Source organism: Mustela putorius, unplaced genomic scaffold (genome assembly GCF_011764305.1).
Source record: "Mustela putorius furo isolate JIRA1106 unplaced genomic scaffold, ASM1176430v1.1 tig00000224_pilon_pilon_pilon, whole genome shotgun sequence".
NCBI lineage: Eukaryota > Metazoa > Chordata > Mammalia > Carnivora > Mustelidae > Mustela > Mustela putorius.
This window is the reverse complement of record NW_025421321.1, coordinates 14,226,592-14,254,580: the sequence shown is the minus strand read 5'-3', so window position 1 is coordinate 14,254,580 and position 27,989 is coordinate 14,226,592. Positions and strand designations below refer to the sequence as shown.

At 36.9% G+C, this 27,989-nt stretch overlaps 2 protein-coding genes across 6 annotated transcripts in view; one reads left to right on the top strand and one right to left on the bottom strand.

The window, feature by feature from the left end:
- Positions 1-25,708, bottom strand: part of PREPL (prolyl endopeptidase like) — a 51,199-nt gene extending 25,491 nt beyond the window's left edge. The window contains exons 1-6 of one of the 4 annotated variants that reach the window (XM_004752984.3): positions 25,311-25,708; positions 23,478-24,012; positions 13,067-13,189; positions 11,333-11,399; positions 10,553-10,756; positions 8,525-8,660 (exon numbers count right to left, since the gene is read on the bottom strand). In XM_004752984.3, coding sequence (XP_004753041.1) covers positions 8,525-8,660; positions 10,553-10,756; positions 11,333-11,399; positions 13,067-13,189; positions 23,478-23,696 — 749 coding nt within the window. In that variant the 5' untranslated portion in view covers positions 23,697-24,012; positions 25,311-25,708. Of the gene's footprint in view, positions 1-8,524; positions 8,661-10,552; positions 10,760-11,332; positions 11,400-13,066; positions 13,190-23,477; positions 24,013-25,310 lie in introns of all 4 variants that reach the window. The other 3 variants (XM_004752983.3, XM_004752988.3, XM_004752987.3) reach the window with 3 other exon arrangements.
- Positions 25,709-25,768: 60 nt separating this feature from the next.
- CAMKMT (calmodulin-lysine N-methyltransferase) overlaps positions 25,769-27,989 on the top strand; it is a 374,335-nt gene continuing 372,114 nt past the window's right edge. The window contains exon 1 of one of the 2 annotated variants that reach the window (XM_045077742.1): positions 25,769-26,079. In XM_045077742.1, coding sequence (XP_044933677.1) covers positions 25,942-26,079 — 138 coding nt within the window. In that variant the 5' untranslated portion in view covers positions 25,769-25,941. The remainder of the gene's footprint in view (positions 26,080-27,989) is intronic. The other variant, XM_004752981.3, reaches the window with a different exon arrangement.

Genomic DNA, 27,989 nt, shown 5'->3' with positions numbered 1-27,989 from the left:
GTCCATTTTAAACTTGGGATATGGTTTACATTATTAGTCTATAAACATCTCTTCATAAATTAAGGATATTAATTTGTCCTTTTGCTGAAAATACTTTTTTCCATTTTGTCATCTGGATTTTATTAGTTTGTAATGGTTTCTGACTTGAAAGTTTTAATATTTTAGGTAGTCAAGAATAATGTCACACCCTTTGTAATTTCTTCTATTGATTTTATGCTTTGGGACTATTTCAATCAAACTGAGTACAGTACTTATATTGTCATCTAGGTTTTTTGTTTTTGTTTTTGTTTTTTTTACTACTAAGTTTTATTTTATCAATGGATTCTTTAAATCTTTTAGGAATGTATGCTGATAGATGAAGTGATGAAAATTCTTTAAAGGGGGGTGGGGCAGAGAGAGAATCTTAAGCAGGCACCACAACCAGCATGGAACCTGATGTGGGGCTCCATCTCACAACACTGAGATCATGACCTGAGCTGAAATCAAGAGTGAGACACTCAACTGACTGAGCCACCCAGTTGCCCCTGATGAAAATTATTTTTCTCCAAATAGTATTTCCCACAGTATTAAAAAATAATACCCATTCAGGGGCAAAGAAATAAAAGCAAATAAAAAATATCTTCAAACAAATGAAAATAGAAATACAATATACCAAAACTTATGGGATACAGCAAAAGTACTTATATGAGAGAAGTTTACTGTGATAAACACCTACATTAAGAAACATTTTGGGATGCCTGAGTGGTGCAGTGGGTTAAGCCTCTGACTTTTGGTTTTGGCTCAGGTTGAGATCTCAGGATCATGGGACTGAGCCCCGCAATGGGCTTATTCTCAGCATGGAGTCTGCTTAAGTTCTTCTCTTCCTTTGCCCCTCCCCACCAGACTCTCTCTCAAATACATAAATAAATCTATAAATAAATAAATAGATAAATATTTCACATAGGCATGCCTGGCTTAGTTGCTATGAGTATGCACCTCTTAAATATCAGGGTATTGAGTTTAAGCCCCACCTTGGGTGTGGCACCTACTTAAACAAACAAAAACAAAAACAACAAAAAAAAACCCCCAAAACCCCTCCCCCAAAAAAGAAAAAAGGAAGAAATATCTCAAATTAACCATCTAATATTATGCCTCAAGAAATTAGGAAAAGAAAAAAATAAGCCAATGTTAGCAGAAGAAAGGAAATGCAACAAAGACCCGAGCAGAAGAGACTGGAAAAACAATAGAAAATATCAACAACACTAAGAACTGCTTTTTGAAAAGATAAAACCAAAAAACTTTTAGCTACAGTACACAAAATCAGAAAGAAAAAAGGACACATTACAACTGATACTCTAGAAATAAAAAGGAGTATAAGACTACCATGAACAATTATATGCCAACAAATTAAATAAACCTAGGAAAAAAATGAATAAATTCCTAAAAATGTACAACCTACAAAGACTAACTCATGAAGAAATAGAAAATCTAAACAGACCAATAAAGACACAGGTGAAATCTACCAAACATTTAAAGAATTAGCACCAATCCTTCTCAAATTCTTCCAAAAAAATTGAAGAGAAGGAAACACTCCCAAACTCATTTCCTCAGGCCAGTATTATGCTATTCAAAAGCCAGATAAGGACACTACAAGAAAACTACCCGATATCCTTGGTGAATATAGATAAAAAAGTACTCAACAAAATGCTAGCAAACCTAATTCAATTGCTTCTTGGCCTTTTGGCTAAGCTCAAGTCTAATTCAATAGGACGTTGAAAAGATTATTCATGCAAGCTAAAAATCTGTGAGATATGAAAATGGTTCAACATATGCAAATCAATGAATGTAATACATTAATAGAATGAAAGATAAAAATCACATGATCTCAATAAACACAGAAAGCATTTGACAAAATTCAAAATCCATTCACAATACAAATTCTCTCAACAACTGGATATGGAACGAATTTTACTCAACATTATAAAGCCCATATATGACAAGTCCACAGCTAACATCATATTCAATTATGAAAAGCTGAAAAGTTTTCTTCTAAGATCTAAAACAACACAAGGATGACCACTCTCACTACTTCTCATGAACATAAATACTGGAAATCTTAGCCAGAATAATCAAGCAAGAAAAAGAAATAAAAAGCATCCAAATCAGAAAGTTTCTGCAGGTGATATGATTTTATATATAGAAAACCTTAAAGATTCTGCTGTAGCAGTAATAAACAAATTAAGTTCAGGGTGTAAAACCAACATCTAGAAAAGAGCATTATCAATGTTTTGATATACTAATAATGAAATATCTGAAAAATATACACACAAACCACTGTCATTTAAAATAGTATCAAAAACAAATACTTAGTAATAAATTTAAAGATTTTATTTATTTATTTGACAGAGATCACAAGTAGGCAGAGAGGCAGGCAGAGAGAGAGAGGAGAAAGCAGGCTCCGCGCTGAGCAGAAAGCCCGCTGCGAGGCTCGATCCTAGAACCCTGGGATCATGACCTGAGCCAAAGGCAGAGGCTGTAACTCACTAAGCCACCCAGGCGCCCCAGTAATAAATTTAACCAAGGAGAGAAAAGATCTATATATTGAAAATTTAGACTCTGGTGAAAAAAAATAAAGACACAAATAAATAGAAAGATATGCCATATTCATGATTGGGAAGAATGAGTATCACTAAAATTTCTAAACTACCTAAAGCCCAAAGGCATATTTTACAGAAACAGAAAATATAATCCCAACATTTGTACAGAACCACAAAAGATCCCGAACTGCCAAAACAACCCTGAGAAAGTAGTAGAAGGCATCACACTTTCTGATCTCAAACTATATTATAAAGTTATAATAATCAGAACAATATTGTACTGACATAAAAACACACTAGGAGGTTCCTGGGTGGCTCAGTCAGTTGAGCATTTGACTCTTGGTTTCAGCTCAGGTCATGATCTCAAGGTCAAGATACTGAGTCCTATGTCAGGCTCTGTGCTTGGTGGGAGTCTGCCTGAGGTTGGTTCTCTTCTCACCTTATACCCCTCCCCACTACCCATGCTCTCCTTCAAATAAATAGATAAATGTTTAAAAAATATAGACATTTGGACCTACTGGAACAGAATTGAGGGCACAGAAACAAACCCCTGAATATATGCTCAACTAATACTGGATAAGGGGGCTAAGAATACTCAAAAGGGAACAGAAAATCTCTTCAATAAATTGTGTTGGAAAACTGGATAATCACATGCTACTGAAATTGCTGTGTTAATAAAACTAGAACTCTACCTTAACACTACTCACAAAAATTAACTTGAAATATATTAAAGACTTTCAACTTAAGACCTGAACATATGAAACTCCTAGAGGAAAACATTGGAAAAAAGTTCCTTGACATAGAGGCCTTGGCAATGATTTTCTATTTTTTTTTTTAATGACACCAGAAGTACAAACAAACAGATAAACAAGTGGGACTAGATCAAACTAAAAAGTTTCTACATAGGAAAAGAAGTGAAAAGGCAACCAATAGACTGGGATAAAATATTTACAAACCATACATATATTTGATAAAGGGTTAACATCCAAAATATATAAAGAACTCCTGTAAGTCAAAAGCAAAACAAAAACAAACAAGTCTGATTTAAAAATGGGCAGGAGACCTGACTAGACATTCCTCTGAAGGCATACAAATGGCCAATGGGTACATGAAAAGATGCTTGCCATCACTTATCATCAGGGAAGTGCAAACCAAAATCACAGTACCACTTCACATACGTTAGAATTATCAAAAACAAAAACAAAAACAAAACAAAAAACAAAAAACAAAAAAAAAACCAAGTGGGAACTGATCTTAGTGAGGATGTGGAGAAAAGGAAACCCTTGTGTACTGTTGGGGAGAATAGAAACTGATACAGAGATTACAGACCAGAAAAGTAAGGTTCCCTAAAAAATTCAAAAAGGAGAGGCACCTGGATGGCTCAGTTGATTAGGCATCGACTCTTGGTTTCGTCTCAGGTCATGATCTCTGGGTAATGGGATCAAGTCACATGTTAGGCTCTGTGCTCAGCAGGAGTCTGCTTGGGTATCTCTCCCTCTGTCTCCCTCTCACTCTCTGCCGCTCATCTGGCCACATAAAAATTCTCTCTTAAGTAAATAAAATCTTAAAAAAAAAATTAAAAAAGGAACTACCAAACTACCACATGATTCAACAACCCCACTTCTGGTACTATCTAAAGGAAATGGAGTCTGGGTCACAAAGAAGTTATCTGTACTCCTAAGTTTATTACAGTATTAGTAATACTACCTAAGTGTCCACAAATGGATGAATAACGAACACACACACACACACACACACACACACTGTGGAGTATGATTCAGCTATGAGAAAAGGGAAGTTCTGCCATTTGCAACAACATGGACTGACCTTGAGGGCATTATGCTAATAAGTCAGACAGAAAAAGACAAATATCTTATGACATCACTCATATGTGGAATCTACAAAAGCTAAACTCACAGAAACAGAGTAGTAGAATGGTGGCCAGGAACTGAGAGCTAGGTGAAATTGGGAGATAATGGAGAAAGGGTATATGCCTTCAGTTATTTATTTATTTGAGAGGGTGAGCCAGAAGGGAGAGGGAGAGAATCTTAGGTAGGCTCCATGCCTAGTGCAGGGCCCAGTCAGAGCCCAATGTGGCGCTTGATTTCACAACCCTGAGATCACCGCCTGAGTGGAAACCAAGAGTTGGACGCTTAACTGAGCCACCCAGGCACCCAAATATCTTTAGTTATAGAAGGTGAATAAGCTCTGGGATCAGATGTCCAGCAATGGTGACTACAGAATTAGCAATTCAGTATTATGTACTGGAAAGTAGCCGAGACAGAAGACTTTAAATGTTCCCACCATATATAAAAAAGGTGGTAATTTGTGAGGTGACTGAGATATTAACTACCTCTCTTGTGTTAATCATTTTGTGATAGGTATAACATATCAAATCAACACATACACCTTAAACTTTTTATATATATCTCAATAAAGATAAAAAAGATAAATTTTTAAAAAGGCACGAGTGCATTAACAAAGTTACAGAATAATACCAAAGTACTTTCAGTTCAAAAAGAGAGAAGACAAGGAATGTAAAGAACGAAGGTCAATCCATTTTCCCATTTATTTCTATTGATATTTATTTTTAAACTTAAAATATATTTTACCTCTGATTATGAAAATAATTATGCTCACTATGAAAAATAAGTTGACATCATACCACATACTTTTTTTCACTTAGCACAGTAATACATTTTTTAATTAGTTTTAATTTATGGACTTAGTAGCAACACATACTCTTTTTTTTGAGTAAATGTGACACACAATGTTCCATTAGTTTCAGGTGCACAACAAAGTGATTTGATAAGCTTACATGTTATGCTATGCTTACCACAAGGCAACACACACTTTAAATTCTGCTATACACTAAGAATTCAATGGCTCAATGGTACTCACAGTCATCACTGGACTAGGGTTTTAGTTTGAAAGAAAAGTGCACCATTTACTCAATGAATAGGCTAGATGAGTGGCAGTAATACAGGCCTGGTATCCTAGTTATCAATAAAGACATAAAAGTGACTAAGTCTCTGCTCATAATCTAGCAGTTCTAGGCTGTCTTATGAATTTACATGTAGGGACCATGCTATAAGGCACAAAATCAACTTCAATTTTAATAAGAAAACAGGTCTTTTTATTAATTACCCTGGTTGCAATCATTATGCCTACATGGGTAGCAAACTCGAATTTTCCCATTCTGTAGTATTACTGGATATGTAAGTGATGAGTTTGAACTGATTTGCAAGGATTTTTAATTTGTATAAATACATTTAAAAGATAGGTATACTCAAAAGTATGAAAGAACGGTAGAAACAAAAAAAACTCAGAAAGACTTTTGGAATTAATATGCGAGTATCATTATCCAAAGCCCAAAGCATTACCTAGGTAAAACATTACCAAGGATACGAAATGAAACTGAACAAGAAATGGCTTGTCCAAGATCAAACAGTCTATAGAAGAAATAAGACTAGAAGCATCTGCCACATCAAGGAAAAGGGAACATTCCAGGCTAATTCCATTTCTCACACAAGAATTTAAGTTCTACTAAAAAGGAAGAACAGAATCAAGTGCCAGAAGATGAAGGTATCTATTTTTTTCTAATCAACTGTATTATTTCATGTAGATCTTTAACGTCTCTATATTTTAAAAGACTTAATTTCTAAAAGAAGCTAAAGGTCTACCTCTAAAATTCCCTTTACTTGAAATTTCTAAGATGTTAAATGTTTGGTGTAGCTTAATATATTAGAGGTGACCCTGAGTTGTCCTTACTGGGATCTTTGGGGTTTAGACCCCCAGTCTAAATGACCAGGCCAGTTTCAGTAATCTTGCAGGTTTTTCTAATTTAGCCCTGTTCTGGTCTCCAGTAATAGAACCAAACTGTAAATCATATGATAAATAGCATTTGTGTCCGTGATGGTTTTTAGTGGTGGTGAGGGCATTGTTTTTTCAGTGACTTAAAAAGTGGGTCTCCTAATTCTGGTCAGAACTTTCCTTTTGGAGTCTTTATAATTCTGCTTTACCTAGAATGTGTGAAATTAAATGGTTCTGGAAATATTTGAAAATGGAAGAATATACAACAATCTTTAAGAATAGTGGAGAGGCATTTTCCTTGAACATGATTCTCAGAGGCATTCTACTATCAAAACTGAAAGCTACCTTTGAATAACCAAATTTACTCAAACAATGGAAATAAAGCAGCTGGAAGAATCTGGCTTGTAAGGGTTCTTAGGCACACTGATGAAAATACCTTTTTAAAAATCAGGTACCCAAAACTGGGCCACCAGAGGCAGGTAAATGGAAATTACACACTTTGGCGAACTTTACTATGAGAACAGAAAACTAAACCCTGAGGATCAAAGCAAACACAGTAAATAAGCAGCTCTGTGTTTCAGAAGTTCTTTGGAGAACTTTACTCCATTTTCTCATTAGGTATGCTGCTCTTACCTTTTGGTCCTACCCTCTGAATTTGGGGATTATAAGGTGTTAAGAACTTACAAACTAGTTTGTGTTGTAGATCAGGGTTCTGAATGTCAAATGAGCCTTAACCACAGATGGTTAGTTCCTTATTGGGCAGAAAAGCATGAACAAGTCAAATAGCTTCCACTTAATCTTAGAAATTAGGATGGTACCAATATATGCCAAACAAGTATCTTCTTTAAGAGTATAGCTTACTGTGTTAATTTTGAGCTTCATTCACAAGACGGCTAATGGTTTGTAATCATAAGTTATTGATAAAACGTAATTCCTAGTTTAAACTATCATCTCCCCAAAAGATATCCTTGATGAACAGCACATAAAATGGTAGAATTATATGAATAAATAGTTCTGATAATTTTTTTTTTTATTTATTTGACAGAGAGAGATCACAAGTAGGCAGAGAGAGAGAGAGAAACAGGCTCCCCACTGAGCAAGGAGCCCGATGCGGGGCTCGATCCCAGGACACTGAGATCATGACCCGAGCCGAAGGCAGCGGCTCAATCCACTGAGCCACCCAGGCGCCCCTCTGATAATTTCTCATCAAAAAATTATCATCAGAGGGTGGGAAAAAGGGCAATGATAGCATTACTAGACCAAGAATGCTAGTTCTATGGGCTGGAATAACGGAACTTCTCTAGACCTCAAATTCTCAATATAAACTGGAGGCCATATAAGATTTTCATTAAGATCCTTATCAGTTCTGAAATTGCATGAAATGATGGGTTAATTTCTTGTTTTGAGTATCAACTTCACTGACATGGATGTCATTTTTTTTCTTATAAAATCTGTCCAGACATTGTCCAAGCTATACTGTGAAATGACATATAAGGTGATAGAATCCTGGTGTTAGGGAAAATTTATTTCTCATAAATCATTTGGAAAATATATCTGGGTAAGAGTCAAGGGATTTTGCCAGATAAACTTATTGTCATTTCCTTCCAAGCCTGCTAAGTGGCAATATGAGGCAGGAGTCCTAGATTATAAGGAAGTAAAGAGAATTAGCTTTAGGAAGGAATTACCAAAATACTGGGGAGAGCAAAATTTAAAGATCAGTGGACATCATGGCTCAAAGTAAAACAATTTAAAAGGCAGGTAACTTATTTGAAATGAGTAGTGAATTCTGAGCAACTGACACAATGGTATTCCAGTTATGGCTTATAAAGGACTTAAAAATGTAGTATGATAACACTATTAAAGATTTAATTAACAACCCTTTTCACAGCCCCCAGAGAATATTAAAAACTTAGTATTTGCAGTCTAATGGTGTATTTGTGTTCACTGTGGAGTCTTAATATGAATAGATTCCAATTTTAAATCCAAACAACTAATAAAAAGAATGATTACGTTCATCTTAGCCTATTATTACCTGGTTCTAGCTAAAATCAACATTTTATGTCAACTAAGAACAGCACTTTAGAAAACTGGAGAACAGCCCTGGAGAAAAAAATTTAATAGCATTATTCTAGTACCTTGGGTCCTTTTCTGTGTAAAAACGTTCATTACGTTTGTTATCACCAAAAGTTGCTCGATACACATCGTGGCAGCGAAGGTTCCTCTGGAAAGTATAGAATAGGACATCTTCCTCTTCTTCATCCTTAACCCATTCTGAAAGAAAATAAAGAATTACACATTTACAGTTGAAAAAAGGGCACAGTGCATTCAAATTGTGAGTGCCACAAAAAGAGATATTTATAAGTCATTCCTGGAAATGTAAAACTGAACACAAGTTTGATTAGCACTAACCAATGTTATACAGAAGTCAAAGAGCTTTCTGGAGAATAAAATATCACTACATCAATTTCAAGTAGTTCTCATTCTCAAGTTTCTAAATAAGAGTTGTGTTCAGGGGGCGCCTGGGTGGCTCAGTGGGTTAAAGCCTCTGCCTTCGGCTCAGGCCATGATCTCAGAGTCCTGGGATCGAGCCCCGCGTCGGGCTCTCTGCTCAGCAGGGAGCCTGCTTCCCCCTCTCTCTCTGTCTGCCTCTCTACTTGTGATCTCTCTCTGTCAAATAAATAAAATCTTAAAAAAAAAAAAAAAAAGTTGTGTTCAGTATCTCAGAGTCACATGCTTACAGGAGATAAGTTATGTTTACATCTACAATCTCTAACTTTGAGTCTAAAGAAACACTGGATCACATTCTCTCAGGCCTATCTACTTTCTGTCTGTCCTCAATCCACAGAATATCTCAAACTACCAAATACATTTTAATGTTGGAGTTTTCTTGATCTTACCAGAAGCTGTCTAGGAAGTTTTCAAATGATCACATCATGACTGCCACCTGGCTGACAGTGACTGTAAGACATCATTGTATAATACGCATCTTGATTTTAGAGAGGTTAAAATGTACAAGATGTATGTCTCAGGGTGCCTGAGTGGCTCAGCTGGTCAACATTCAATTCTTGATTTCAGCCCAGGTCACAAGATCTAGCCTCACACGGAGCCTGCTTAACATCCTCCTTCCCTCTCTCTGCCCATCCCCTCGCAAAGTTTGTCTCAGAATAAATTATACTATAATTTCAATTCACTGCAAAAGCATTAGTTATTAAACAATGGGGAAAATTATGGCAGAAAATGAAAAGGGAGGATAAGCTATAAATATATGTATCACTCAGTGATAAAAGATAAAATTCGAAGTTGGTTCTCTGAATCAAAACATCACTTCTGGGGTGCCTGGGTGGCTCAGTGGGTTGAGCCACTGCCTTCGGCTCGGGTCATGATCTCAGGGTCCTGGGATCGAGTCCCGCATCGGGCTCTCTACTCGGCGGGGAGCCTGCTTCCCTCTCTCTCTCTCTCCTGCCTCTCTGTCTACTTGTGATTTCTCTCTGTCAAATAAATAAATAAAATCTTAAAAAAAAAAAAACCATCACTTCTACTGATGAGTAAGTTAGTTCAACAGGTGCCAAAGTTTGTTGACAGTGACCTGGGGAAATTTAAAAAATTAAAAATGCCTAAATTTAAAGTTCAGTAACATATTAAGATACAATTTATCTTAAATGTATCTGAATGGTATATTTGCAAAGAGCTACTGATCTATCGAAATACACTGTGCAGCTTGGATTCTGACTGTAATTCTTTAAAAAACATGAATATTAATTTGGATAGACAATTAAAGGAAGGTCTCCCAAATAAGAGACACAAAGGAGGGACGCCAGGGTGGCTCAGTTGGTTGGGCAGCTGCCTTCGGCTCAGGTCATGATCCCAGCATCCTGGGATCGAGTCCCACATCGGGCTCCTTGCTCGGTGGGGAGCCTGCTTCTCCCTCTGCCTCTGCCTGCCATTCTGTCTGCCTGTGCTCGCTCTCCTTCCCTCTCTCTGACAAATAAATAAAATCTTAAAAAAAAAAAAGAGAGACACAAAGGAAGCTGTGGAGTCCATAGGGATAAATGGATTAGGCATTCACCTTCTCATTCACATGGACAAGAAAAATGTTTCAAAGATGTGGACAATTCTTTTCAGTTGCCTTTTAACACAGAAGACTGTTTTGTTTGGTAGCTTACCAAAACTGGACACATTTGGGAAAGAGGCTTCCATTACAGGCTGATCACTGAGCTTCACAACTATACAGGTAGATGCTTCAGAATCTTCAGTTCTTATCTTAGCAGCTACGTATTTTTCATCAGGAGCAACTCTGATACAATCAATGAAGGGCTGGTCTAATTTAAGTTCCTCCAAATTGAATAAAACTTCATAATTATCATTATCTGCTGCATAAAGAAAAGTATGAAAGTGTTAACTCCACAAGATGTACTTAAAAAAAAAAAATCTTTAAACTGTATTTCAAGGTCTTGAATTAGAATTTCCCTTCTATGAGAGGCTTACACTCCAGCTTCCTTCAGGATTGGCAGCAGCTTGATTTGCATAGAAGCTGGTATTTATTTAATATTAGTCTATGCTACTCAATATTATTCTATAAATCAGCCTATCTGATATTATTTCATAGATATAGTCTTGTATTTATAGACCATGGAGAAACTAGAGAGTTAACAAACAGAATGTAAATGACATTGAATAATCTATGCAAAAGGCCCAGCATACTATTTGGGATATAGGAGATGCTCAAAAAATACTGGATCCCACCTCCATTCAAGCTTTTGGGTATAGCTGTTAACTGTATCTTGAACAAACCCAGAAATTAACTAGTCATTTTTTTTTTAATGTAGAAATAATCTAAAAAAATGCATACTTTCTATACTTTCAAGAAATTAATACTGAATTTCTTACAAAAAAATCTAAAATACAAAAAATCAGGGGGAAAAAAAGGAAAAACTATGGCGTACCTTCTTCATCTTTGGAACGAACCAAGCAGCAACCTTCTTGATAATAAACGAAACCACCATGCTTAACCTGACAAAGAAAAAAAAAAAAGGTTTATTTAATAATTAATTTAAACAATTTTATTAACTGTTTGATGGTCTGACCATTTAATTTTTTAAAAGACTTTTTGTTTATTCATTTGAGAGAAAGGATGAGAGCACAAGCAGGGAGGAGAGTCAGAGGGAGAGGGAGAAGCAGGCTTGAACCCAGGATCCTGAGATCATGACCTGAGCTGAAAGCACATGCTTAAAAGACTGAGCTACACAGGAGCCCCTGGTCTGACCATTTAAGATAAAGAAGAAAGGAGATCTTTCCTAAAAAGCAGACCCATGTCTATGAATGAACACATAAAAAATATAAAATGGATCACTTTTTACAATACAGTAAGATATGGTTTTCATACATTCACAATTGCTGGAAGAGTTTCTAATACATAAATGTAAGAGGCAACAGAGAGAAGGCATAACAAAACCTCTTATGATGGTTAACAAACTGGTAACAAACTTTAGTTATATTTTGGGAGTATCTGACATTCCTATGGTGGGATTCAGTTAACAAAAGACTGAACAGCATCTTTAAGGTAATCTAAAATGAGGCAGACAAAGAAAGAGTGGTTCAGATTAGTCTGGAAACACAATAACCTGATGAGATGCTTTCCTCTAAAATACGCAGTCACCACCAACTGTCCTGGTTTCAATTTTATTTTTTTAAAGAAAGATTTATTTATTTGAAAGACAGAGTGCAAGTAAGCAAGCAGGAGGGAGGGCCAGAGGGAGTGAGATTCTCAAGCAGACTCTGCACTAAGCATGGAGCCCAAGACAGGGCTCCATCTCATGACCCTGAGATCATGACTCAAGCTGAAATCAAGAGTACAACACCCAACCAATTGCACCATCAAGGCGCCCCTCAATTTGATTTTATACAAAGTTTCTTATGGGCTGACAGATATACACAATTTGAGACTGAGAGACTATTACCCAATATGTAAATAGTACTCTTGTCTAATACCTACATGGTATTAATTAAATTAATCAAATGAAATTGATTGATATGACTTCATCATATTCGAGCCTGAAACACATTTATTACCTGCTAAATTAATGAGTTATTTTGAATCTGGAATTCCTGATTCTTAACCTACTGTTATTTCCACTATACTATGAATGTGATTTTCATTTTAAGCTGTGGTTCTATTTTCCAGTCTTACTGAAAAAGTTGCAACATGCATGTCAATCTGTTTCAACTGGTTATTTATGACTGTGGTAGCACCATTAAATGGTCAAATACTTGGCCTTCATGGTATTATACTACTTAAGGTATACTTCCTTTTGTTACAAAAAAAGTGTAGATACAGCAATCAAATACTTTTCAAATTAAATAAAAAATGACAGCTGATGGTTTCATATGAACTTCTCCTTGGAATTATTTAAAACATTTTAAAACAGAAATAATCGTTTCCAAAAACCAGAATTAACAAAGTAACTTGGAAGTTCATTTTGATTTTGAAATTCATTTACAGTTTACTTTAAAAATCATACTCTTCTTATTCTTTGTTGTTTAAGTTTTTCAGCATAAAGGCAAAAGCAGTTTTTACTTTTGTTGTGGGATTATGTCTAGAATAACAAAGTACTTCATTTGCATCCTAACTGGTAATATCAGATTTAAAAAAAAAAAACCAAAACATAAGGATATCCTACCTCTGCATTGATGATTTCATATTCTTCTTGTGGCTGTGTTTCTAACTTTGTTCTCACTTTTTCGAATGCGTCCATGTTTTCTGAAAGTGATTTTTCGTTTTCTTGTTTAATAGGCAGAAAATCCTGGAAAAAGTTTTACTGGTATGATCATAATATTTCAAACTAGAAAGAAAAAAACCTTTGCTTTTCCGAGATCATCCCTATTTCTTTTTCATGCAAGTACTACAAGGGTAGGTCTATACCTATGAAATGATATGCATTTCACAGATCTTAAATGCTTTTTAAAAAGTCTTTTATTTATTTATTTTTGAAGATTTTATTTTTAAGATTTTTAAAGATTTTATTTATTTGATACAGAGAGAGCACACATGCAGAAGGAGGGGCAGGAAGAGGGAGAGGGAGAAGCAGGCGTCCCATAGAGCAGGGAGCCCAATGTGGGGCTTGATCCCAGGACCCTGGGACCATGACCGGGGCCAAAGGCAGCTGCTTAACCAACTTAGCCACCCAGGAAACAAATGTTGTTTCTTAAGCTCTTTTTCATTTAAAAATGTAAACAAAGAAAATAAGGTGAACACCTGATGGCTATACTATTAACTTAAGCTTAACAGAAGCACTAAAAAGCACTGGAGAATATTTAGATCTACTAGAAAGGCTTATACAAAACTAAGCAGTAAAGGAAAGGATGTTTACATATTTAATACTCTGGGGTAAGAGGGAGAAAAAAATGTTTACTGAGTTATAAAGTACTACAATACCTCCTAAAAGGAGGGAAACTTCAAAGGGAGAGGAAGACATTATCTTTATTAATAAATGTTCACTATTATTTTTATACATAGTAAGAATTTTAAGAAATATGTCTTACTTTATATCTTCATTAACCATAATTTTCTTCTCTCGTGGGGATAAGGAATCCCCCAAGTAGAACAGTTTATCAGGTCAAAAAGTTAATACTTCATAAGTAAAACAAAACTTTAGGTTTAAGGAAAAAGTAATATGTTTGCTGTATAAGCAGAGTAAGAAAATAGTGGACAATTAATGAACACGAGTAGAGACACAGATTAAGCCTTAAGAAGCATTCAGTGTCTTATTGGAAGTATGTAATAAGCTAAGAGCTTTAGGTGACCTCTGGTGAGCATGAAAATGCCACATGAATTATTATAATTTGGCAAACACCACTTATCAAATCACAATACTTGACAGGTTTGCCTTGGTTATGCAGAAGAATTCTAACCAAGATTTTCAACATCAGCTTTCTGCCAAAGATGACAACTGTATAGTGATTTGTGCCAGAGGGGCACTAAACTGTTGGTAAGGATTTCTAACAGCTGGTAAATATTTATTGCACAAGTGTGTCCATGATACTTTACCAACACTGTAGAGAATGTAAGCTATAAATACAGTTTACATCACAAAGAGTTTACCATCTACAATTAAATACAAGAATAGAAATACCACCCAAACAAATTAAATGGAAAAATGATCATTTTCATGAATTACTTCCTTTGGACTTTGAGATACTTTATGATTTGGATTAGATTCCACTTACGAACAATTGTTATGGTAGTCTCATTCAGTCTCTACTTTAACCATATACTTAATATGCTTGAGTAATTATTTGAAATCCAAACACTGGAGGCTCTTATGTTTTTCATCTATTTCTTACCATTTTCACAAAATCTAGAATTGATTTTTAGAGTAGTGAGGTAAAGTATCAATAACTTCCTATTATCATCTGAAACACAGATCAGAAGATCACTAGAAATCTATCCTGAAACTATAACTTAGCAGTAGGAACTGCCTTTCCATTGCCAGATAACCTTGCTTATTTGGTCTGTAATTCCGCTGGAATCTTTGAAGTAGAGTCAGGGTAGCTATGAAGAGTACCTCTTTCTACCTTGCAGTTTCTAGCACATTCTCTGTCATGGAGCTGGGCCCTGCAACTTTTAAATAATCATTCTTCTTTTTTTAAAAATACCCATTCTTATAGAGCCATGGCCAATGCAGGACTAAAGGCAAGAGAACTGTAGGAACAAGGGAACAATACCTGTCCTCTTAGTCAAATTTATTTTACTTTCTTGATTAACCTTTTTCTGGGTCAAGAATCCAAATAAACTGAGCTAATCTGAACCAAAATAACCCTGCAAGCAAAGAGGACTTTTAACTGCTTTAATAAAATGGAGGTAGTATTTGGAGCTTTATAAATAATTCCTCAAAAGGAATTACTCCCAGGAAAACTGAGATTTTATATAATATTCATAAATCCAAAATACTCCATATCCAAGTTGTTTTTGCTTTTAAATCTGTCCCAACAATATCCAGTGGGTATTTTAAGCTTTCATTTCAACGCTAGTTAGCATTATCACTAGAGTACACAGCTAAACCTATCTATTTTAGCCAAGTATCTTAATACATTAATAGTCTATTGGTTTGAAGGGCATATACTACCTAATGGAGCTGAAGTGAGGACAGCTTTAAAGTTTTAAGGTTACATGAAAAGTATCACTCCATTAGAGGAAAAAGGCACTCTTTGCTACCTTCCAGGTGACCTGTCATAAAACCATTTTAACAATGAAACACATGAAAACAGGAGGATAGAATATGTAAACTTCCTTATAGCAAAAATGAATTCTAAAGACAGAAAAATTACACAGAAGAAACACACCGGACAGCTTTTAGTCAAGATGGTACCATTAATACATGTCTAATTCCAAGTCCAGGGCAGAAGAGCGAAAAACAGGCTTGTCAGAAAGCAAGCAAATGCCCAAAGCTTAATGGAGAGGTGTTAAAAGGGCCAGTTTGTAGAGGTTCCTATATTTGGGACAATTTGAGCATCAAAAAGAATAATGATTATAACTGATACTACCCTGAAAAATATAAAAATTCATAGTAATTTGAAAACAAGCCAAAACAAAAAACTCCAAACATACCAAACTAGAATTAAAAAAAAGAGGGTTCAACAAAAAAGAAAACTCTTCTTTACAGAGTAGTATCAGCTAATAAATGTAGAAATAATAAAGTCAGAATATCATTAGCAACCCTAGTGACAAGTGACTAGGGTAAAGATCAATTACTCTTAAACATATTAGGTGAAATGATGTTCAGTAACACAATGCTCATGCAGTACCAAGTACTACCCTACTGACTACCTACTTAGTAACTAACTGCAAAGAGAATAAGGCCCCTTTACTGATGGAGAGAACCAGCAATTATCACCTTTACCAAAATTATCAAGCTTTACATGATTAATAGTGGGATGAACTGACATTATAGGTCTCCTGAAATATAACATGAAGTGTTTCAATTTAAGAATAAAGAAAGTAAACCTAAATGAAGTAGAAGAAACAGAATAAAGTGATCAATTAGAGAAGATCAACAAAATAAAAAGCTCATTGCTTTTTATTTTTTTATATTTTAAAAAAAAGTTGGTCCTCTGAAAAATGTACAAGATATTTTTTAAAAAGTACTAAAAAAGACATGTAGAAAAACAGATTAAAAAAAACCCCACAATAAAGTTCATGCCTAACATTTGAAAAAACAGATAAAATGAATAATTTTCCAGAAAATAAATGAATTATCCAAACAGATAAAAACAGAAGGGCTATATAAGCCAGTAACTATCAAAGAAATTAAACTGGTAATCAAGTGTCCTCTTCTTAAAGGAGACACCAAACCCACATGCTTTCCAAGATAGCTTTCTGACATCTTCAAGGAACAGTTTTCTCATATGCTAACCAAGAAAAAAAATGTCAATTATTTAAAAGTACTCAACTTACTTTATGAGGCAAATATTATTTGACACCAAAACTAGACAATGACAATGTATGACAATTAAATACTAATCTTATTGTCAAACATGGACTAAAAAAATGGAAAATAAAATACAATGAAACAATGTATTTTTAAAAAGCACAAAACAAAAATAGTAAAGTAATAATAAAACCGTATGTGACCAAGTAGGGCATATCTTAAGAATGAAAAGATGGTTCAGCATTAGAAAAATCTACTAATGTAATTTAACACAAATAAAGGAGATAAATCTTAGGGCCAGTTTCATTAATGCAGAAAAAAACAGAAAATAAGACACTTTAAAAACCTTAAATTAAGAACAAAGAATTTAGAGAAATTAGGAACTTCTGACTTGATAAATGGTTTCTTTGTTGTTTTACACAGGACCATACTAAAATCTGTCATTAACATACCTGAAGTGTATTCATATTAGTACACATCTTATTTAGTATCCATGAAACACTTCTCAGTAATCTTAATTATACTCACTTAAAATTTCTAGTTCTATTTACTGTTTCATTATTCAATGGTTTCCTATGCCCCTTGCTTCCAATTCCTTTCCTCCTTTTTCTTGAGCCCCCTAAGATTTCTGCCCTTTTCGTTCAACTGACTACTCTTGTCAAAGTCACTGATGGCCACAGGACTGCAAAATACAAACGTTATTCTATGCACTCCTATTACTTGACCTATAAGCATCACGATACAATTGATAACTTCCTTCTCCTGAGAACACCTTTTCACTTGACTTCCAGGACCCCTCATTCTTACTGTTTTCCTCCTATCTCACTAGGCCTTCTCAGTCTCCTTAACGATTCCTATATCTACTTCCTGGCTTCTTAACATCAGCATGCCCCGGAACACTTCTTCATCTGCCGTCTGCATTGATATCCTCAGTAATCTCAACCAGCCTCATGACCTTAAATGCGATTTATATGCTGAAGACTCCCAAATTTAGATCTCTACCCTGGACCTTTCCCCTGCACAAGTTGAACCTGTGTATCCAACTGACTTCTCAACCTTTCTACTTAGATCACTAATAGGTATGTCAAAAAATGTCCCAAACCAAACTTCCAATCTCCCCATGTACCCTCTCCCCCAACAAAACTCTGCTTCTTCTATCACTCCTATCCTGATAAATGACAATTCTATCCTAGCTGCTCAGGTTTAAAACCACAGTCTTCTCTGTCTTTCTCTCTTGATACAACCAGGTATCTTTTCAACTTTTAAGATTTAGAATCTGACTACTTCTTTCTCTGTACTGGTATTACTCGGTCTGTATTGTTATCCTTTCTCCTTTGGATAAAGAGAAAGCCTAAATGCTGTTTCTGCTCCTGTCTTCCCAGGCTATTTTCAAAAAAAGAGGCAGAGTGAGCCTAAAGTCAGATCATATCACTTCTTCACTGAAAGCCCTCCCATGATTTCCCATCTCACTCAAGAGGAAAAGCAAAAATCTTTGCAATGGTCTAGAAGGTCCTAATTCCATGACCTTGAGGACCTCATCTACTACAACACTCTTTCCACGCTCACTTACTCTGAGCCACACTGGTTTCTTTGCTATTGCTTGAATATGAGTGGCTTCCCCCTACCTCAGTTTCTTAGAACATGCTATGTCCTGTGCCCAAACACCTTCTTCAAGCTACTGCTCAAATGTTACCTTATAGTTAGGCCTTCTCTGACCATCCTATTAAAATAACAATCCTCCCTATCTCAATATGGTCTATTCATTCTTTCCCTGTCTTATGTTTCACTATCCCTACGGTCTCTGACATACTTTATGTTTAATTCATATGCATCATTGTTCTTCTCTCTTCTCTTAACTAGAATGGTAAGTTTCATGAAGACAGGGATTTTTGTTTCCTTTGCTCATTGCTACATACCCGATTGCTAGACTGGTGCATAGTAAGTGTTCAACAAATAATTGCTGAGTAGAAGGAAATAAAGCACAAAACATAAAAATTTAAAGATCTATTTAAACAACAAAGTGAAAAGACAGCACAAATTATAAAAAAGATACCTACAGCACATAAAAGACATGTAAAAAATGCTTATGAATCAGTAAGAAAGAAAACACAGTACGAATGGTCAAGGCATATGAATAAGCAATTCAAGATAAAACCAAAGGAGTTAATGAACACAGAAAAGCAGCTCAACTTCATGATTAATCAGGACAATGAATACTAAGCAATGACATACTTGCCACATTTATCTGTTGGAAGGGCAAAAAGAAAGTCTGATAATGTAAGTGAGATATAAATCGAATTCTTATATATTCCTTGTTTGCACTTAAGGTGGTTATCAATTCAGAATTCAGCCTGATAAAATAACATTAGCTTGTGAATACAATCAGGATTTGTAATTTTAGGTATAAGATTCTAGAGAAAGTCTATCACATATGAATAAGGAGATACACAAAAGATTGTGTTTTGCAACTTTTTAAAGTCTGGAAACTGGAGAAAATATACTTGCCTGTCCAAAGAAGATGGATTAACTGTGATATGTTATATAATGGAATATTACATAGTAGTTGTATTAAATGAACAAGCAATACACATATTAATGTGGAATCTCAAAATCTTAAGTTGAACAAAAAAATTATACAACTTTATGTACAATAATATATAAAGTTTCAAAACATGTAAAACACTCCTATATGTCATCTGTGGATACAAATACATGTGTAATTTATAAAAAAACACACATGGATAGATAAAGGAAAATGATGACCCCTAGGGAGGTTAGGGAATGTGATACAGAAGTACACAGGAATCTTCAAATATACTTGTTGTTTTTTCCAGTTAAGAAAAGTCACACCGAGTAGTGGGTATATGGGTATTTGTTATGGTATTCTGACTTTGTTATTATTTGTAATAATTTATAATAAAAGGTACTAAAGAAGAAAGGTACTAGGAATCAGGCTACCTGATGTCTAGTTCTGACTCTAATTTTTTCACTTAACTTTGGACTGTGTAGCTCTGATTTTTTCATTTGCAAAAAAAGAGCTCATACACTATGTGATTTCAAAACTCACTACAAAGCTATAGCAATAAAGACAGTGTGGTTGTGGCATAATGACAGACATACGGATCAACAGGCTGAACTCAAAAGAGTTCAGAAATAAACATTTCTGAACTATAAATTACATTTATAGATGATTTATGTTTTGACAATGGTGTAAACAAAATTCAATGGAAAAAGAATAGTCTTCAACAAACAGTGCGGGGATAACTGAATATTTCTCTACAAACAAATGAATGAAGGTGGATCCCAATCCCTCACACCATATATAAAAATGAATTTAAAACAGATCATAGGGGCGCCTGGGTGGCTTAGTGGGTTAAAGCCTTTGTCTTCGGCTCAGGTCATGATCCCAGGGTCCTGGGATGGAGCCCCGCGTGGGGCTCTCTGCTCAGCAGGGAGCCTGCTTCCCTTCCTCTCTCTCTACCTGCCTCTCTGCCTATATGTGATCTCTGTCAAATAAATAAAAATAAAAATAAAAATAAACAACAAGCAGATCATAGAAAGAACTCAGATTGGATGATTTCTGGGGTATTTCTTCAGTGATAAAATTTGTAATTATGTGAAAATAAAAAATTTATTCATTCAACTATTAATTCATTCCATAAACATTTACTACTTATCGAATGTGAGGAAGTCATTATGCCATGTGTTGGACTTATAAAGATGTACATTATAAAATTCTTGTCTTTGGGATTTCACAGTCTAATGAAGAAAGTTCAAAATGATATAATTAATAGCACAGAGTTAAATACAGTATGGTTCTTGTGGCCTCAACTCTACCTACATATGGGTAACTCTTCCCAAATTCCTGACTCATACATCCAACTATCTACTGAAATCTCTACCTTAGTAGTGAGTTACAATTATTCCTTCTCCTTTCTCACTCTTTTTTCTATTTCTTTTGATGTGGGGAGGGCGGGGGATGGGAGGAGGGCAGAGGGAGAGAATCTTAGATCCACGCCCAGCACTGAGCCCGACTTGGGACTCTACCTCATGACCCTGAGATTAAGACCTGAGTGAAAAATCAAGATCTGGACACTTACCCAACTGAGCCACCCAGGCACCCCTTTTCCTTCCTGTCTTAAGATGTAAGTGACAATAAGCATATACTTGTGCCTGTGACATAAGTCCAACTGAAACAAAATGAGGACCTAAATGTGCTTTGGGATTTAATGATTTTGTAAAGTTAACATGGTGCCTATCTGGGTAAGGGGGGGGAGTGGGTAGGGAACATTACTTTGTAACAAAACACAGGAAGATTCTGGAGCAAAACATCTATTAAGTGGGATAGTAAAATTAACATTTTACAGCTTTGTGCCAGTTTGTGGAGGATGGGGGTTGAGTTAAAAACAACTTTTGTAAGAGGGTTTTGAATTTTAGAATCCAAACAGAAGAAGGATTATCATCCTACATTCTCTATACTAAGAAGTCCCCAATAAAATGTAATCACCCTATGAAGATGAAGTTTGACTGATTCTATCTCTAATCTTCCCTCAAATCTACTTCTCTCCATTATCAGGGCAGATATATCTGAAGTTGCCTATAGGCACCAACTACTTTTTTTTTAAATTTTGTTTTATCTATAGGAGTGAACAAAGTTGGAACGGAGTGGATGCTTGCTGAAAAAAAATGTGCATTGTCTATAGGTCTCTTCACAGATTCCCTGGGTCCCAGTGATCATAAAAGACAGACAGCACAGCTTTCCTATGGTATCATTTTTTACAGATGAAATGGTTGATGTACCGCATGCGAAAGTAGGACCGGTTTTTCAGGTGGACAATTACTAAAAGAGCTACTAAGTCAAGTTAAAGTTTCTAGGTGACAGGAATCTATGAAGGAGAATTGAAAAGTTGCTTCAGGGACAAGCAGAGGGAAAAAATAGTCAACCTCCTGTTCAGGGTGTAAGCTAATCCCAGCTGTCACTCTGATGGCAATTCCTGCCTACTATTTATAAACTAGGACTCAAGATAAATGTACTAGATGACAAATGTTCTAAACAAAGTGCAAAATAAAATTATCTAAAGATCCAAAATTTTTCAAATGAGTAAAATTTAAAGTTTATGTTTCTTAAATAGAATAAAGCTGCACACATACACACGAAGGTAATAACGAAATAAAAGGCAAAGAATTTCTGAGTAAAGAAAGCATCAAAGTGTTAAACTAAGCTAAGACTAAAACGTTGAGAGTAAAAAAGTCTAGGAACCACAGATGAAAAGTTAAAAGCGAAAACAAAAAATAGACAAAAACCCAAAACCCACAGGCATGAGCTAAGAGCAAACATGAAACAAAGAATCCAGTAAAATAAGATGAAAAAAATCATTTTTAAAACAAGCCACACAAGTATCCATTGACAGACAAATGGATATGGTATACACGTACAATGGAATATTATTCAGCCATAAAAAGGATGAAGTGATGTATTCCACAACATGGATGAATGTTAAAAACATGTTAAATAAGTCAAACAAAGAAGGATAAATACCATGTGACTAAAATTACATGAATTGTCTAGAATAGGCAAATTCATAAACATAAAGTAGATTAAAGGTTGCCAGGGTCCTGGAAAAGGAGGCAGTGGGCAGTTATTGTTTCATGGACCTATTTCTTTTGGGTGATGATAGGGTTTTAGAAATAGTGGTGATGACTGTACAACACTGTGAATGTAATTAATGCCACTAAATTATACACTTGAAAGTGGCTAAAATGGCTAATTTTATGTCACCGACAATTTTACCACAGTAAAAAAAGAGGTAGTCAAAACAGTCTAAAAATAAAAGTCAGTATGTAACAAAACAATTTAAACCAGAAACTAAAATATTAAAATAATATGGCAAATTATTGCAAAAATATCATCCCCAAATGTAATTTAAGGAGTCTAAGGAACATAAGTATATGGTAGAGGGATATGTCAAAGTGGTGGCAGCATAAATAGCTTAATCTCAAACAAGTAGGATGACCATTTAATATACCATCCTAACCAGAACATTTCTGAGAGGAAAGGGAACACTATTAATAATTACACAGGAACAACAGGTGTAGACTGGGACTGTCCCACGCAAATAGAATGTGTGGTGACTCTACATGTAATGACAATCAGGTCCTCAAGGTTTAGGCCCATAGCTTGGGGTCTGGCCAAAGTACAACAGTCTGAAGGCATCTTTCTGAAGGACCCAAGTGGTCAAAAATGCCTTTTTTTCATTTTTTTAAAAACAAGGAATTAATACACAATTACATGGAGTTATTGAAGTTTACCAATTTGAGACTCATCAAATAATTAGCATATTATCAGATTTTGTTAAAAGCTATTATGGTATTCTAGGAATTTCAGAAAGCTTTATTATACTTTGAAATATACTGGTAGGCATAAGGATTTCCTAAGGTGAATCATTTTCCATAAATATATATTTTTATATATTACAACTATACGAATACATATGCATATATTCTTTTATACTTAAATAGAACTACAGACAATTGAGCCTTAACATTTTAAAAATCAAACCAGAATTACTGAAAAAATTAGTAACGGATATCCTACCCATTCTTTATCTTTAAAATAAAATTAATCTTAATGTCCTACAAATAGGTTAACTTAAAAAGTCCATACCTTACTTGAGAAGCTCCGACTTGGGATGTTTCTTGCTAACTCTGATACCGTGGGTTTATTCTGCAGACACTTGGTTAGGTGGTATTTTTTCAATTTTATTCTATTGTAATAATGATCAGCGAAGTTATAGTGATTCAAATGCTGTTTCTGCATGCATTTCCCAAGGTGAGGAATACTATACTTCAAAGCCTGGAGAAATAATTTGCTCTTCCGCTGCATGATATCAGAGTCCCTGGTTTATGCTCCCTTTGGAGCTGTCAGCACATGATTTCATAGGTAGGATTACACAGTAGTGGGTTCTCAGAGTATCTACAATCCGCAGTTCTTATCCCTCCCCTTCAGGGCCATCCACCCTTCAGGTTATGAATAACTGCAGACAGCTGATAACTCTGGTTAAAAATACCTGAAAACTTGTATAAGTTAAGGTTTCATTCAAATCACACTTCTCGCCAGACGTGACTTAAATGTCTCATTTGTAAAGTCAATCCTATCAGGCTCAAACTATGCAGCACTGATTCTCGTACACATGGGCAAACTAAAAAATAACAAAAAACAAAAAAACAAAAATAAAAATTTGCAAACAAATACACAGACCTAATGAGGGCATCTCCAGAACTCGAGGGCATTAAAAGGCAAAATGGCTTTCTTATGAAGTTGAGAACACAATCTTTGGTATGTATATGAAGGATAAACTGGAAAAGCCTCCTTACTTCATAAAGGTAGGGGAGCACTAAATGTTCATTAGTGCCAGATACTTTTATATACTGTCTAATTTAAACTTCATAAGGACCTGCTAGATTAGCCATTACAACATTCATTTTCCAGGTGAGCAAGCTGTAGCTCTTGGAGGTTTTGGCAAGTGCCCTAGGTCACTTGGAAGGAAGGTAGTAGAGCAAAAAGTCCAGTCTGGTTTCGCTCCAAATCTTGGACTAATAACTGGACTTAACGTTGAAAAGCTATTTAGCTCTTTAGTTAAAACAAAACACATCACTTCAGGATGAACAAACATGATGTGAGACCCCCACCGGTTTCTGTTGAGAAGATGATTCTCATTAACCCATCAAAGTAGGGCTCGTAAGTAATTACGAGAGACACCTGGGCTGAGGTCATCACTCTGACTCACCACCTGTGCCTCAGTTCCCTCATCTGCAAAACCGAGATAATGACACCATTTACCTTACGGGGTTGTTGTAAGAATAAAACTGGACAATTTATGTAAAGGTCTTAATACAGTGCCTGGCACGTAGTGTGCACTCAATGCTGGCTACTATTATTACAAGAGAAATCAAAGTTATCTTGCACACTGTTGCATGTCATCATGGAAGTCCTCCACAAAGACACCGCCCCTCGGTATTAAAGATACAATACTGCGTCAGATTTACTAGAGATCTGATCTGCTACGCTGCCGCCACCCGCGAACCTGTGTCGCAGCAAAATAACGGGCGAGTGGGGAGAGGAGATCAACAGCTAACTACCCCCAACCCGCGCCCCCAAGGCCCTGTAACAGGGGCCCGTAAGGACCTAGATCATTGTATCCATGCCGGCAACCTCAACGCATCCATCTTTCACCCGCAGGGAGAAGACACTATGCAAACCTAGAGGACCGCGGTGGGTGTTCCCTGGGGTACCTACTCCCTTTTCCTAAGCACCCCTCCAAACCAGGGATGAGGCGGAGTGAATGCAAGGAGGTTGGGGATAGACAGTGGCTGCAGTTTGTGCCACACGGAGAACGGACGCCAGGCAAAAAGGGAGGACCAGGGAACTGAGGCGCCACTGGGTGAGGGGAAATTGGGGAGAACCCCTCCTGTACACAGTATGCCCCTCCATACGTACGCAAGTTGAAGGACAGACGACTGGGCTCTGCACACCGAAACGAGAGAGGCAAAGTCCGGCAAGAAGCTCTCAGGAAGGAGCACGGGTGCTACCCCAGTGGCGTTCAACCGAAGTCTGCGTTTTTTAAGCCGCAGAAAGACAACCTATCCAGAGCTGCCCAGAGCTGGTTTGCAGCACGCCGGTCTGCGTAACCCCAGTCAAGCGCCAGCCCTAAGCAGATTTCGCCATGTTTATTGTGGTCATGAATAGTAGCTTCTCCTTCTGGGTTTCTTAAAAACCTAGAAATTTTAAGACTTTCCGTTCTTCGCTAGTCTTCTGGGCTCGAAATGAGGCAGGGGACAAGAGTAAAAGAGGAGCCAGTGTCCCGCGAGTTCTGCCACCACTCCCTTACTTTTCGGTTCGCCCTCACTAAAGATGGCCGCCGACAAAATGGTGCAATGACGCGAGCCGCGCCGCCCTGGTTGCCAAGGAGACGCGAATACCGGAAATGCGGAATTCGGGGAGGGTGCGCTTGCTGGGGCGGTCCGAGGGAGGTCCGGCTCACAGGTCCTGACTGGGAAGAAGTCGGCAGGTCCTGGCAGGGGAGAGCCGTGGCCGTGACAACTCGGGGTATATTGGCGGCTTTAACGGGATGGAGTCCCAAGTTGCGGATGCCCAGGCCGGCGAGGCTGAGCGAGCTGTGGGCGAAGGCCCAGCAAGCAGCGGCGCCTCTCGGCGGCTTCAAGTCTCGGAGCCCTTGGGAGCCGCCCGGTGGAAGCTCCTGCGGCAGGTAAGGGAGAGCCTACTGGCCTCACCTTTGCATCTGGTCACTTCCCTCGCAGGTGCGCGGCGAGCTACCGGCGGCGACTCTCTCCTCTTGGCAGCTCCCGGAGTTCCCTTGTAGTTTTGCCGGGAGCCACCTGAGAAGCGCCCCCTCGCTTCTACTAAGGGTCCCACCAAAAGGGAGGATATAGGGTGGGGCGGGGAGGGGGCAGCCAACGCTGAGTTCCTGGGAAACTCAGATGTAAGTAGATCTTCTTTTGGGTATTTGTCTGCTTCTGGGGACTTTGCTCGCCAGTCCCATTGGTGGCTCCCCATCCTATGCTGCTTCTCTTTCCTGCTTCTGTTTTACTTCTTTCCCCGGGTTTCTTCATGCTGCTTATCTGCCTGCCGGCGTCTAGTTCAAAGTTTGGCCCCTTTCTTAGAGATCAGCGTGGTTGACTGTGTTGGGACTGTGACGTTGCACGTGCTGTCCGTACAGCGGGGGTGTGGAAAGTGTATTCACAGCTGCCTCTGTCTTTCACTGAGATGTGACGTTTTCATGTTGATCTTGTAGTTTGAAGTGATCAGCGAGATTCTTGGTGTCCTAGGTGGACTAGTCCGGGTGTGGTGTTTTGTTTAATGCCGGTTATTTTCTAGCACTTAAGAGTTGCTGCTATTGCTGGTAACTGTAGGTGTATGGAAGTTTGACAGATTTCTGATTTGACATCACCGACCGACCCTCTTTCCAAACTTTTCACTCCCTCTCCCCTGCAAACTTCTTAAAGTAAAATCTGTTTACTGTTTTGTACACAAAGTTTTCTGCCTCTGCTGAGGTTCCTCCTGAAAACTTGACTCAAGGGAACACTTTCCATTTCTGACTGCTGTTTTTCGAAAAGAATTTTCCAGTAATGGCCACTTTATTTGAGACTGTGTTTAGCCTTTTGAGGATTACTTTGTTTGTAGTTGTCTCCAGTCACCTTTTCTTATAGTGTCATGATATAACTCAGTGATCATTTCTTTGCAGATGCTTTGAAAGTCTTTCCAAAGCATTAAAATTCTGGTTTTGTTATTAATGTTACAAAATTATAGGATAACAAATGCATGTCCTCCTAGGTCATTATCATAGGAACTTTCTACAGTGAAATAAAGATCACATAAAGTTGAACTATAGACGTAGTCAGTTAGGGCCTTAAATTAATCAATCAAATCTTATTGTGATGATTTCAGTGATTCTTAATATAGTAAGAACTACAGTTGACCAGTGCATATGTTCATTCTTAGTTGCTGTCTACATCAAAACCAGGACAAGCTTTAGCTATGGCTGCCATTTGTACTCCCCACATGTTTTGACATTTAATGTTTTGGTACACGTGTGTACTCTGTTTAGAGTCTTCTTATCTTCTTTCCTACTTGTTGCATGACTGTTCGTTTTTCAGAACTACATTTTAATGTTTTCTATGAAGACTCTCCTGTCTCCTTGGCTGAGTTAGACCCTCAGCTCACTCTTATCAGTGAACCCCGTATCATATCGCCTTATGATCATTTGATCAGAGTCTATCTAATATACTAGAATGGGAGTTCTCCCTGGGAAAAGATGATATTTTATTAATCTCCATCCCCTGCACATTGCATGGGGCCTGACTAGTTGGTTTTTTAGCAAATGTTGTTAAGTGTTGTGGAAAGCTTGAGAGTAAGTGGCCCATAGTATCAAGTCCTCAGTGTATTGTATCAGTTAGCTGTTAATGAGTGACAAACAACTATAACATTAAGATGGCATACACCACTGAGCATTTATTTTGTTTGTGCGTCTGTGGGCCACCTGGGAGTTGACTGACAGAGGCTGTCATCAGCAGACTGGCTCTAATACTCGGACCAGTTGGCTGACATATTCCCCTGGTGATGGCAGAGGTATAAGAGTGCAAGGGCAACCATCAAAAC